The following is a 13353-nucleotide window of genomic DNA, read 5'->3' on the forward strand; positions in this document are numbered from 1 at the left end:
TTTTCTCTCTAAATAAAATATGGACATTATTCATTATTGTAGACAAACCTTCCTTTGAAAGTGGCTATTCATATTTTACCCTAAGAATGTAAAGTTGCTAGAATTTTGTCAGTGTTTCTGTGCTCACAAAATTCTCTGTCCATTTCCATCATGTGAATGTTTTATTATTCTGTTAACAAAAAGTGGCATTACTTTTTTTCCAAAATGACAATTTTGTGTCTGCCTGTCAACTGTAGGGTTCTACAAATACAGCTCTTGAAAAAATTAAGAGACCACTGCAAAATTATCTGGTTTTACTATTCAAAGGTATGTGTTTGAGTAAAATTAACAGTTTTGTTTTATTCTATAAACTACTGACAACATTACTCCCAAATTCCAAATAATAATATTGTCATTTACAATATTTATTTGTATAAAATAACAACTGGTCAAAATAACCCAAAATAATGCATTGTTTTCATACCTCAAATAATGCAAAGAAAACTAATTCATATAAATTGTTCAACTACAAAATACTATGTTTTAACATAGGAAGAGTTCAGAAATCAGTATTTGGTGGAATAACCCTGATTTTTAATCACAGTTTCATGCGTCTTGGCATGCTCTCCACCAATCTGTCACATTGCTGTTGGGTGACTTTATGCCACTCCTGGCACAAAAATCTTCTTCTTGATCAGATACCAGAGGTTTTCAATGGGGTTCAGGTCTGGAGATTGTGCTGGCCATGACAGGGTCTTGATCTGGTGGTCCTCCATCCACACCTTGATTGACCTGGCTGTGTGGCATGTAGCATTGTCCTGCTGGAAAAAACAATTCTCAGAGTTGGGGAACATTGTCAGAGCAGAAGGAAACCGGTGTTCTTCCAGGATGTTGGGCAAAGCTGAAAATTGGACTCATCAGAGAAGATGATCTTACGCCATTCCTCTACAGTCCAATCCTTATGGTCTTTCACAAACTTCTTCTTTGCTTCTCATTGATAAACGTATTTTTTTCTAGCTTTGCACGTCTTCAGCCCTGCCCCTAGGAGCCTGTTTTGAACCATCCTCGCCATGTACTTCACCCTAGCTGCTGTTTGCCATTCTTTTTGTAGGTCACTTGATGTCATCTAACGGTTGTTGAGTGACATTTGAATGAGTTGACGGTAATCTCGGTCAGTGGTCAGTCGTTTTCCCCCTCTGCCAGACTGTAGCTTTGTTGTCCCCAGTGTCTGTTGCTTGACCTTGTTCTTATGAACTGCCGTCTTTGAAATGTTCAGGATGGAAGTAACCTCACAGTAAAGCCAGAATCGAACCCTTCTTTTCCTCACTTAAAGCTTTTATTTTTGACCCTTTTGTCATGCTGAATTTTTTTATTAAAATTACCTTTAAAGGTACTACTTGCACTGTTTTTGCCATCTTGCTGGTCCTATTGCAAGAGGATAGTGATGAACACAGCAGTGATTTTTATACTTTTCCTCATTAAATTTGATTTGGTTTAGGTAATCACCTAATCATTCCCTTATTAAGTAAAATGAGGTGTGCCTGTTTTGGAATGTAACAGACACTGGAATGGAAATGCTGCCATACATGTAGAGATGCTGATTTAAGAGTGGTCTCTTAATTTTTTTCTAGAGCTGTATATACATAAAAAAAAAAAAACTTCATTTATCCTTGATATGTTATTTCTATGGCGCAATTTCTTTCTGATTTTGTGTAAAAATGCTGGATTTTGCCCATCATTTTAAAGTAATCACCAAGAGAGTTTAAAGATTTGGACTGATATTGAAAATTTTAAATGCTTTGTGTCTCTACATTTGTGATTTCATGCGAGTTTTGTGAATGCCAGGGTGACTCATGTTCCTGTAGAGAAAGTGTCTGACTAACCACATTGCCAACAGACACTAACAGCTACACCCCAGCGCCTAACTCAACGAGTCAGTCATTCAGTCACATCCTTACATTCACATTTGTATAAATTAGTCATTAGGTTATGACTAATCTAGACCTACTTACCTCGAAAGTGCATTTTCTTTTTTTGACTAGACGTCTTTCCTCACAGTACATAGTAGTGCACTCTGTCGGCGACAGTTCGTGGTAGTGCACTCTGTCGGTGACAGTTCGTGGTAGTGCACTCTGTCGGCGACAGTTCGTGGTAGTGCACTCTGTCGGCGACAGTTCGTGGTAGTGCACTCTGTCGGTGACAGTTCGTGGTAGTGCACTCTGTCGGTGACAGTTCGTGGTAGTGCACTCTGTCGGTGATAGTTCGTGGTAGTGAACTCTGTCGCTGACAGTTTGTGGTAGTGAACTCTGTCGCTGACAGTTCGTGGTAGTGAACTCTGTCGCTGACAGTTCGTGGTAGTGAACTCTGTCGCTGACAGTTCGTGGTAGTGAACTCTGTCGCTGACAGTTCGTGGTAGTGAACTCTGTCGCTGACAGTTCGAGGTAGTGCACTCTGTCGCTGACAGTTCGTGGTAGTGCACTCTGTCGGTGACAGTTCGTGGTAGTGCACTCTGTCGCTGACAGTTCGTGGTAGTGAACTCTGTCGCTGACAGTTCGTGGTAGTGAACTCTGTCGCTGACAGTTCGTGGTAGTGAACTCTGTCGCTGACAGTTCGTGGTAGTGAACTCTGTCGCTGACAGTTCGTGGTAGTGAACTCTGTCGCTGACAGTTCGAGGTAGTGCACTCTGTCGCTGACAGTTCGAGGTGGTGCACTCTGTCGGTGACAGTTCGTGGTAGTGCACTCTGTCGGTGACAGTTCGTGGTAGTGCACTCTGTCGGTGACAGTTCGTGGTAGTGAACTCTGTCGCTGACAGTTCGTGGTAGTGAACTCTGTCGGTGACAGTACATTGATGTCTGGTGTAGCATGCTGTCGTTTCAGTTTTTAGAAGGATAGAAAACCTCTCCCTTTATGAATGCCTCTGCTGTTGTCTTGGCAGATCTGCAACTACCAGGGCGCGGCTCGTGTGGTGGTCCAGCTGGTGACCAACTCCAAAGATGCCCATCTCCACGCCCACAGTCTAGTGGGGAAGCAGTGTGACAAGGGCATCTGCATTGCAGACCTCCAGCCCAAAGACCCCAGTATCAGGTTTGTTCCCACTGCTCTGTCTGTGAAGCTAACACACACACACACAATCTACAGGACCCTCCAAAATTATTGGCACCCTTAGTAAAGATTAGTAAAAAAGGGTTATACAAAATGCAGTTGTTGGTGAATTAGCTTAATGTCACAGTGGGGAAAAAAAAGAGAAACATCCAACCTTTAATTTAAGTAAATGTATCTTTAAAAAAAAAATCTAACCTAGAAATATTTTTTTCAAACAAAACCATGTGTGCAATGATCATTGGCATTCCTAGAAATTCTCATGAACAAAATGGAACTGAAGCGTTTTTTCCATTTAGATTTTACTTTTTTAAGTTGATCAGAGTGTTTAGGAACAGCAGTAATCCATGACTCCGTTTCACTGGGGTATAAATATGAGGTGACACAGCGGCCATATTTCGTTATTCATATATCAACATGGAAAAGATAAGACAACACACAAATCAAAGGGAAAAGTGTGTTTAGCTTCGTAAGTCCGGGAATGGCTATAGAAAATAGCTTCTCACCTTAAAATGCCCATATCTACCGTTAGGGCAATACTAAAAATGTTCTAAGCAACTGAAAATGTTACAAACTTGCCTGGAAGAGGACCCAAGTTCATTTTGTCCCCACGCACAGTGAGGAGGATGGTAAGAGAGGCAAAAAAAATCCCCAAAGATCACTGTTGGAGATTTACAGAGGAGAGTAGCATCTTGGGGTAACGAAAACTACCATTTGACGCCACCTCAGTGCCAACAAATTATTTGGAAGGCATGCTAGAAAAAGCTGTTCCTGTCATTACACCACAAAAGTAAGCGCCTGGAGTGTGCTAAACACTACTTGAACTTTGACTGGAATCGAGTGCTATGGTGAGATTAAACAAAAATTTTGCTTTTTGGCAACAAACATTGAAGGTGGGTTTGGTGTAAACAGAAGGATGGCAATGCTGAAAAGAACCTGATCCCCACTTACATATGGGGGAGGGTCTGTGATATATGGTGGAGGGTCTGTGATATATGGTGGAGGGTCTGTGATATATGGGGGAGGGTCTGTGATATATGGGGGAGGGTCTGTGATATATGGGGGAGGGTCTGTGATATATGGGGGAGGGTCTGTGATGTATGGTGGAGGGTTGTTTTTCCTCCAAAGGCCCTTGGAACCTTGTTAGGGTACATGGCATCATGAACTCCAGGGAATACCAGGACATTCTGAATCTGAATCTGCCAGGAAACTAAAACTGGGTTGTCATTGGATCCTCCAGCAGGACAGCGACCCTAAACAAACGTCCAACTGAACACAAAGTCAAGCCTCTGCTATGATCATTTTGTGGTCACTTTCTGTTACTTTAAAAATTATTCAGTTTTAAATATAAATATTATTTAATTATATATTCATTTAACACAAGTAATCAAGCTGTAGAGGAACTTTTATAAAAACTTTGAGTGAGGTGTTTATTTTCAATTAATAACTGAAAACAGAGGAAATGAACTGACCAATATGACCAAGAAAAACAATTCCATGTTGGTAGTTTTGCTTCCCACAAGTAGGAAAATCCACACACACCCCCAACATGATAAGAATCAGGTTCCTGCATTCTGACACTAAACGGACCAGTCGGTTCACCAGTAGATAAATATGAAAAAATTTAACCGGGTACTTCCTGAATTTACCTGGTTATGGTCTTATGCTATGGTGTGGCATGTTATGATGTTATGTTGTTATGGTGTTAGCTTATGTTAGTGTGGTGTTGTGTTACATTATGGTCTTATGCTATGGTGTGGCATGTTATGATGTTATGTTGTTATGGTGTTAGCTTATGTTAGTGTGGTGTTGTGTTACATTATGGTCTTATGATATGGTGTGACATGTTATGATGTTATGTTGTTATGATGTTATGATGTTATGGTGTTAGCTTATGTTAGTGTGGTGTTGTGTTACATTATGGTCTTATGATATGGTGTGACATGTTATGATGTTATGTTGTTATGATGTTATGGTGTTAGCTTATGTTAGTGTGGTGTTGTGTTACATTATGGTCTTATGATATGGTGTGACATGTTATGATGTTATGTTGTTATGATGTTATGATGTTATGGTGTTAGCTTATGTTAGTGTGGTGTTGTGTTACATTATGGTCTTATGATATGGTGTTATATCACACACTCTTTCTTTAAAAGCATACAGTACCACATGTTAAAGAAATTAAGTCTCTGTGACAGTTTCCCCAACCTAGGCATCCTCCATGTGACCAAGAAGAATGTAAGTAAGACCCTTGAGGACCGCATGACCGAGGCCTTCAGGATGGGCTACAACTGTGGCATTGTCATCCACCCTGAGATAGACACCCTGCAGGCGGAGGTTCGCGTTCCCCGAGAACTCACTGGTCAGTCCCCTCGTAGAACGCTGATCCAATCAAATGTGTTTCTGCAGCACTATGAACGTGCTGGTCGTGCATGTAGTGTGTGTACATGTATGAACGTGCTGGTCGTGCACGTAGTGTGTGTAGATGTATGAACGTGCTGGTCGTGCACGTAGTGTGTGTAGATGTATGAACGTGCTGGTTGTGCATGTAGTGTGTGTACATGTATGAACGTGCTGGTCGTGCATGTAGTGTGTGTACATGTATGAACGTGCTGGTCGTGCATGTAGTGTGTGTACATGTATGAACGTGCTGGTCGTGCATGTAGTGTGTGTACATGTATGAACGTGCTGGTCGTGCATGTAGTGTGTGTACATGTATGAACGTGCTGGTCGTGCATGTAGTGTGTGTACATGTATGAACGTGCTGGTCGTGCATGTAGTGTGTGTACATGTATGAACGTGCTGGTCGTGCATGTAGTGTGTGTACATGTATGAACGTGCTGGTCGTGCATGTAGTGTGTGTACATGTATGAACGTGCTGGTCGTGCATGTAGTGTGTGTACATGTATGAACGTGCTGGTCGTGCATGTAGTGTGTGTACATGTATGAACGTGCTGGTCGTGCATGTAGTGTGTGTACATGTATGAACGTGCTGGTCGTGCATGTAGTGTGTGTACATGTATGAACGTGCTGGTTGTGCATGTAGTGTGTGTAGATGTATGAACGTGCTGGTCGTGCATGTAGTGTGTGTACATGTATGAACGTCTCGCCTCTCTCTCACCTCCATGTGGTGTCTTCAGATCACCAGAGGAGTCTGATCTGCAGTGCTGCGTCCCACCAGGCTAAAGACATGGACCTGAGTGTGGTGCGTCTCATGTTTACAGCCTTCCTGCCAGACAGTGACGGGGGCTTCTCCCGCAGGCTGGACCCGGTCATGTCTGACCCCATCTTCGACAGCAGTAAGACGTTAACAGACACCTCGTCACGTGGAGCTATGTGCAACCAATAATATCAAGGAACGTTTGGTTGATGGGCTGTAAATGCAATTATTTCCTGATAATTCACCCATTGACTTCCAGACATCTGATAAGTTCATCTGCAGTTATGATCAGGGCATTCGGACAATAACTACTGGCTAGCTAGTGATAACACACATTAGCCATCAACTGAGAACAACTACCTCAGGTTCAGCATTTGGTTTTTCAGCATTTGGTTTTTCCAAAACAGGCCTCTAATGTAGACCAAAACATCTGTTTTTCTGTCCTGAATCTACTGGGACACCAGGTTAGTGGCAGGCTGAAAGAAATGACATTTTTTGGCCGGGTTGAAATGCTCTGGTCTATAACGAATGTCCATTGCTTCAACACAGAAACAGTCAGTCCTTAAGGTGCTCAGTATCTTTATGATCAGGGCTCAGACACAATAGGGAGCATACCACATGTTAAAAGAAATTGACCAAATCCAATTTCTTTTGGAAATGGTTTTGAACCAAATACATTTGGCTTGATGTTTGTAGTCCTAGACGAGCCCCAATTAATCAAAGTCGGCAAGGAGCCTTTATTATCAGGCATAATCACTTCAGGGCCTTGATGCAGTATCACAGAACAAAAACAAAACGTTCAGTCAATTAAAAAAATTTTTTTTAAATTGAACCACATCAGTGCGCCCTGGTTTCATTTCCCTGGCCCTGTGCTTGTTGCTTCCTCTACATCACACTTCATACGCTGTTTCCTCTGCTCAAACTAATCCTCTGTTTCATTTTGTGAGTTTGTGAAAGCGTCCTCGCATTTGGTGAATGTCAAGAGTTTCTTTCACGTTTGGTGTGAGTGGGTTCTTGGCATTAAAAGGTTTAGAACATAGAAAATTGTGGTTTGCCATTTGATAACGCAGAGAAATTTCACTCTTTGGCAAGTCACCCAAAATACACAGACAATGAGAACATGTTTTAATGTATTTACTATCAATAGAAAATGTTTTACTCTATTAACGGTCAATAGGAACATGTTTTACTCTATTAACGGTCAATAGGAACATTTTTTACTCTTAACGGTCAATAGGAACATGTTTTACTCTATTAACGGTCAATAGGAACATGTTTTACTATACTGTCAGTAGATTAGGTAAATCTATATATCCTGCATCAAACAGAAGTTCTGAGTCGTACATTTTCCTTTATTCTTGTCCTGTTTACAGAAGCTCCTAATGCGTCCAACCTGAAGATTGTGCGAATGGATCGTACAGCAGGCTGTGTGACGGGGGGAGAGGAGGTCTATCTGCTCTGTGACAAGGTCCAGAAAGGTACAGTGGACAAATGGGAAATAGGATATTAGCCACCTAGTAGTTTCTCCAGACAGGTCAACACTTCTGAACCGTCTGGCTCTCAGAAGAACCACTGTGCATTTCTCTGTGACGTCCTCATTCATCACATTATGTGCTTTTCATGAAGGAAGTCCTTCTGTTTGCTTTTTTCCAACTTGAGGGAATTTCCCATCTGTTATGCAAATGTTGGGTATGGGAGGGAAAGCGCACTATTATCCACTTGTCTCCTGAGTCTCATCAGCCTTTTGGCAGAATGTCAACAACCTTGGATATTTACGTCTTTGTTGGGCGCTGCCGTTTGAACTTGAAACAAAGGGCCTCATGTCAACTCTACTTCTACCTGACTGTGTTTCCTGCTCCAGTTATACTGGCCTCCGTTTCAGCCCGGCACATACACATTGAGTTCAGAGCATCATTACTGTAGACTGAAACTTTAATTGCTTTTAAGTAGGTGTGATGGTGTTTGGTTAGACAGACAGCCTCTGTACCCAGTTGCAACCTATACCCTTGTCAAGGAAATGTGCCGCTAAAACCAACAGATTCCACTAGGATATTCAAATATTTCTGTCAGAATTATTTGGCACTCTTTGCAGTGGGTTGCAGCATTTCCTGGTTACCTGGAAAGACGCTTTCATATGGTTCCATGACAGTGATGACACGTGAAAGGCATTCAGCAGCAACACTTGACGGCTATCAGCAGAAGCATGTTTGTTTTGATAGTGAGGAACGTTTGCTATCATACAGTCTCTCTTTCGGTCTGTTCCACGATTGTGGGGTTGTAACATGGTGCCGTTTCCACTGTTGTAAACAGATGACATCCAGGTACGTTTCTACGAGGATGACGAGACGGGGTTGACATGGGAGGCTTTCGGAGACTTCTCCCCCACCGATGTCCACCGACAGGTCTGTGAACATACAGGTTTCATGTTACCATCTCCATAATGGAGCTGTAACCCAACCCTGTGTCTAATGTCCTCTGTAACGAAGCTGTAACCCAACCCTGTGTCTAATGTCCTCTGCAACAGAGTGGTAACCCAACCCTGTGTCTAATGTCCTCTGTAACGAAGCTGTAACCCAACCCTGTGTCTAATGTCCTCTGTAACGAAGCTGTAACCCAACCCTGTGTCTAATGTCCTCTGTAACGAAGCTGTAACCCAACCCTGTGTCTAATGTCCTCTGCAACAGAGTGGTAACCCAACCCTGTGTCTAATGTCCTCTGTAAAGAAGCCGTAACCCAACCCTGTGTCTAATGTCCTCTGTAACGAAGCTGTAACCCAACCCTGTGTCTAATGTCCTCTGTAAAGAAGCCGTAACCCAACCCTGTGTCTAATGTCCTCTGTAACGAAGCCGTAACCCAACCCTGTGTCTAATGTCCTCTGTAAAGAAGCCGTAACCCAACCCTGTGTCTAATGTCCTCTGTAACGAAGCCGTAACCCAACCCTGTGTCTAATGTCCTCTGTAACGAAGCCGTAACCCAACCCTGTGTATAATGTCCTCTGTAACGGAGCCGTAACCCAACCCTGTGTCTAATGTCTTCTCCTCTCCACATCTACAGTTTGCCATTGTTTTCAAGACCCCCAAATACAGAGACCCAAACCTACAAAAGCCCACCTCAGTGTTTGTGCAGCTGAAGCGTAAATCAGACAACGAAACAAGCGAGCCGAAGCCGTTCACATACCACCCTCAAATCATAGGTGAGCCTGTGGGGTTTCACATGCTGCTTTCCATCCCAATCTACCACAGCTTGAAGGAACACGATCTGACACCACCCATAATTCTGTCAGTCAGCCTGCTTTTCACATCCAGCACCACCCATAATTCTGTCAACTGTCAAGTCAGTCTGCTTTTCGCATCCAACACCACCCATAATTCTGTGAACTGTCAAGTCAGTCTGCTTTTCACATCCAGCACCACCCATAATTCTGTCAACTGTCAAGTCAGTCTGCTTTTCACATCCAGCACCACCCATAATTCTGTCAACTGTCAAGTCAGTCTGCTTTTCACATCCAGCACCACCCATAATTCTGTCAACTGTCAAGTCAGTCTGCTTTTCACATCCAACACCACCCATAATTCTGTCATCTATTAAGTCAATCTCTGGTCTTAATTCTCAGATAAGGAGGAGGTGCAGAGGAAGAGACAGAAGACCCTTCCTAACTTCCAGGATTACAGCGGTCAAGGTGGATCTGGGGGCATGTACCGGGGGCCGGGGGGAGGCTCAGCTGCCGGGGGAGGCCCTGGCTCAGGGGGAGGAGGTTTGTGGAATCCCACATTTCTAGATAGCAGAATTGATTTCATGATCAGTGGTTACGGGGAAGACAACCCAGGTAATCTTCAGTTGGGTTTAGTCTCACCAATGTTTGTTTTATTGATTTAGTATACAGGTGTGTTTGTAACTATATAACGCAGTCGGTTAAGTTGATACATTTTATTATAAAATGAGAGAAAGTCCACGAGTGAAAATTGCAAAAACTATTTTTTTATTTTATTTAAAACGCGATCAAAATACCAAATTTAGCAAACAGGAAATGCACCGCTCAGCCACATTATAACCACCTGCCTAATATTGTGTGGGTCCCCTTTTGTCGCCAAAACAGCCCTGACCCATCACTCCACTAGACCCCACTAGACCTCTGAAGGTGTGCTGTGGTATCTGGCACCAAGACGTTTGCAGCAGATCCTTTAAGTCCTTTAATTTGCGAGGTGGGGCCTCCATGGATCGGACCTGTTTGTCCAGCACATCCCACAGATGCTCGATTGGATTGTGATCTGGGGAATTTCTTGGCCAAGTCAACACCTTGGACCCGTTGTTCCGCAAACCATTCCTGAACCATTTTTGCTTTGTGGCAGGGCGCATTATCCTGCTGAAAAAGCAAATTCTATTGTGGGAATACCATTGACATGAAAGGGTGCACATGGTCTGCAACAATGCTCAGGTAGGTGGAACGTGTCAAAGTAAAATCCACATAAATGGCAGGACCCAAGGTTTCCCAGCAGAACATTGTCCAAAGCATCACACTGCCTCCGCCGGCTTGCCTCCTTCCCATAGTGCATCCTGGTGCCATGTGTTCCCCAGGTATGCAATGCACACGCACCCGGCCATCCATGTGATTTAAATGAAAACGTGATTCATCATACCGGGCCACCTTCTTCCATTGCTCTGTGGTCCAGTTCTGATGCTCACGTGTCCATTGTAGGCACTTTGAGCAGTGGACAGGGGTCAGCATGGGTACCCTGACTGGTCTTTGGCTACTCAGCCCCATACGCAACAAACACCTGTCTATCAGTACCAGCATGAACTTTTTCATCAACTTGACCTACAGTAGCTTGTCTGTTGGATCGGACCACACAGACCAGCCTTCACTCCCCACGTGCATCAATGAGCCTTGGCCGCCCATGACCCTGTCCATGACCCTGTCCATGACCCTGTCCATGACCCTGTCGGGGGGGGGGGCTGATCTATCTGAAGGCTGGATGGGGGGGCTGGCTACACCTCTGATGGTGCATTCAGATGACGTCACCTAAAGAAAAGCCAAATACCATCACGGGTAGTGCTGCTGTCATACAGCCGCAGGGCATTGTGGGTATCCAGCGGGACTTGCCAAATGTCCTCAGTCACGAGGGGTTCCGCAGTGTGACTGGACCGGATCAGGTCCTCCGTGTCGTGCTCACAAAGGAATTTGGAAATGTTGACCTTCTCTACAGCACCTCTGTTTGCGATTAGTGGGGCCTACTCCATTTTCCATCTTCACAAGGGGCTCCCACGTGGCCCAGTCATTGCAACTATGTGTTTGAATCCTGGTCACGGCATACCAACCTGGCCCACAGGTCCAGCCAAGACCGGGGCAGATAGCGTCAGCGCCGCTCGGGATGAGCGGAAGGTTGTCAGTCCAGGTTGCCTTGTCTGACCATACTCCTTGTGATGGAGGCATGCAAGCTGAGTTGTGTTTTTTTTGGCCGTGGAATGCCTTCACCTCCAGGTCATGTGCCTTCCTGGCTGAGTGAGGTACTTCCTGGTTGAGAGTGTTGTATGATAAGAAGCAAAACAGCCCATTTTCCATGTTAGCAGAACGGTTTCTCGCTGTAACTCTAGGTTTCCTCTAAACGTGTTAACCCGTCTTCCCATCTGACTCATTGTGTAGTGACAGTGATAAAAAGATAAAAAGAATATCTTAACATTCAGTCAACTTTTGATTGTTGGAGACCAAAACTATAACAGGAGTAAGAGCGGAAAGTTCCAGTTCTCTGGGCATACAATACATTTATATATGTTTCATTTTCTCTCTGTCACACAGTCACAACCCCCTTCACCTTCAGTCTCCAGACCTCAGGGCATTTCCATAATTATGCAGATCAGGAATCCTGTCACATCATTCTGGTACTGGCTGTTGATGAACTTCAGTCTAGTGGCCTCACCTTAACTCTAACCAAAAGGGATTTTCTTCTTCAAATTCAGTGCGTCATGTCATTGCTAATACCCCTTTCTTTATGGGGAAAATCTTCTACTAAATGTATTTTGGGTCAGTGGAAATGCAAATTAACTGTTCTTAGGACTACATGGTTGGTTTAACAATCAGTGGTTTTGGTTTAATGTACATTTTAAAAAGGAGAATGTCAGGAAGGAAACTGTGGATATTTAGCCCAGTTTATACAGTTCTTAAACTTCTCACCACAGGTTGTATTGGGAAAGCAGTGCATGGAAAGGCTATGATTTGCTCCTTATAATGGTTTGATTCTAGACTAATCGGGTGCAAGAATTCAATGCCCAGGTAAAGCCCCGCCTCCACGCCAATAGAGGCTCAAACTTTATTCAAACGAAGGTGGGAAGAAATTGTAATCGTAAGAAGTGAACTTGGAAAAAACGTGTTTGAACAAAGACATTTTAAAATCGGTCGCGAGAATCCATTTAATGATTTTAGCATACACTTTCTCCACACTTGAATGAATTGTTTTCATACGACAGAATTTCGTTTTTTAATACTACGAAATATTTCAGTTACGTTTTTCTTTTCTTACAGTCAATACATGGGAGCTCAATTTGGCTCCATATATTTAGGCTAAAATAAAATGTGTGTCTGCCTGACATCATGCCTGGTATACAGATGCCTCTACAACCTGGGTTCAGTTCCTGTGTCAGTCACAGCCGGGCATGACCGGGAGGCTTTGACAGGCGTTGTGTATTGACCTAGCATCGTCTCGGGCTAAAGAAGGCAGGGTGGTTAAGCGCTCCTTGGCTAGACGCTCTCTATCAACCCAGGTCAGGCATTGTAATTCTGGTCGCTAGCTGGGAGAGCGTTCTCCTCCAATTATGTGGTTCTGTTTTACTTCCTGGTTGGAATGAGCAGGGGCTTTGTCTTCCCCTAACCAGCAGGGGCTTTGTCTTTCCCTAACCAGCTGGGGCTGTTTGTGATAAGACATGGTGACATGGCCATATTGGGAGACATAGGGTAAACATTTATGAATGAAAACCTGTTTGTCTTTTAGGTTATTTCCAGGGTTACCCCACATACAATAACTATGGAGGTGGATACAACACTGGGTTTTCCCCTGGCATGAGTGGTGACGCCACGGGCATCAAACACGGTGAGTTGGGTTGCCAGGATTCAGTGGAGCGTT

General features: G+C 43.7%; 1 protein-coding gene across 3 annotated transcripts in view; it reads left to right on the forward strand.

Annotated features, from left to right (window-relative positions):
• The window catches only part of nfkb1 (nuclear factor of kappa light polypeptide gene enhancer in B-cells 1), a 33281-nt gene that overhangs the window by 11869 nt on the left and 8059 nt on the right, over positions 1-13353 (forward strand). For all 3 annotated transcript variants that reach the window (XM_029119579.2, XM_029119581.2, XM_029119580.2), the window contains exons 6-13: positions 2915-3063; positions 5277-5440; positions 6219-6377; positions 7612-7716; positions 8549-8640; positions 9293-9431; positions 9852-9992; positions 13222-13320. In XM_029119579.2, coding sequence (XP_028975412.2) covers positions 2915-3063; positions 5277-5440; positions 6219-6377; positions 7612-7716; positions 8549-8640; positions 9293-9431; positions 9852-9992; positions 13222-13320 — 1048 coding nt within the window. The remainder of the gene's footprint in view (positions 1-2914; positions 3064-5276; positions 5441-6218; positions 6378-7611; positions 7717-8548; positions 8641-9292; positions 9432-9851; positions 9993-13221; positions 13321-13353) is intronic.

Source organism: Esox lucius, chromosome 4, assembly GCF_011004845.1.
Source record: "Esox lucius isolate fEsoLuc1 chromosome 4, fEsoLuc1.pri, whole genome shotgun sequence".
Taxonomy (NCBI): Eukaryota; Metazoa; Chordata; class Actinopteri; order Esociformes; family Esocidae; genus Esox; species Esox lucius.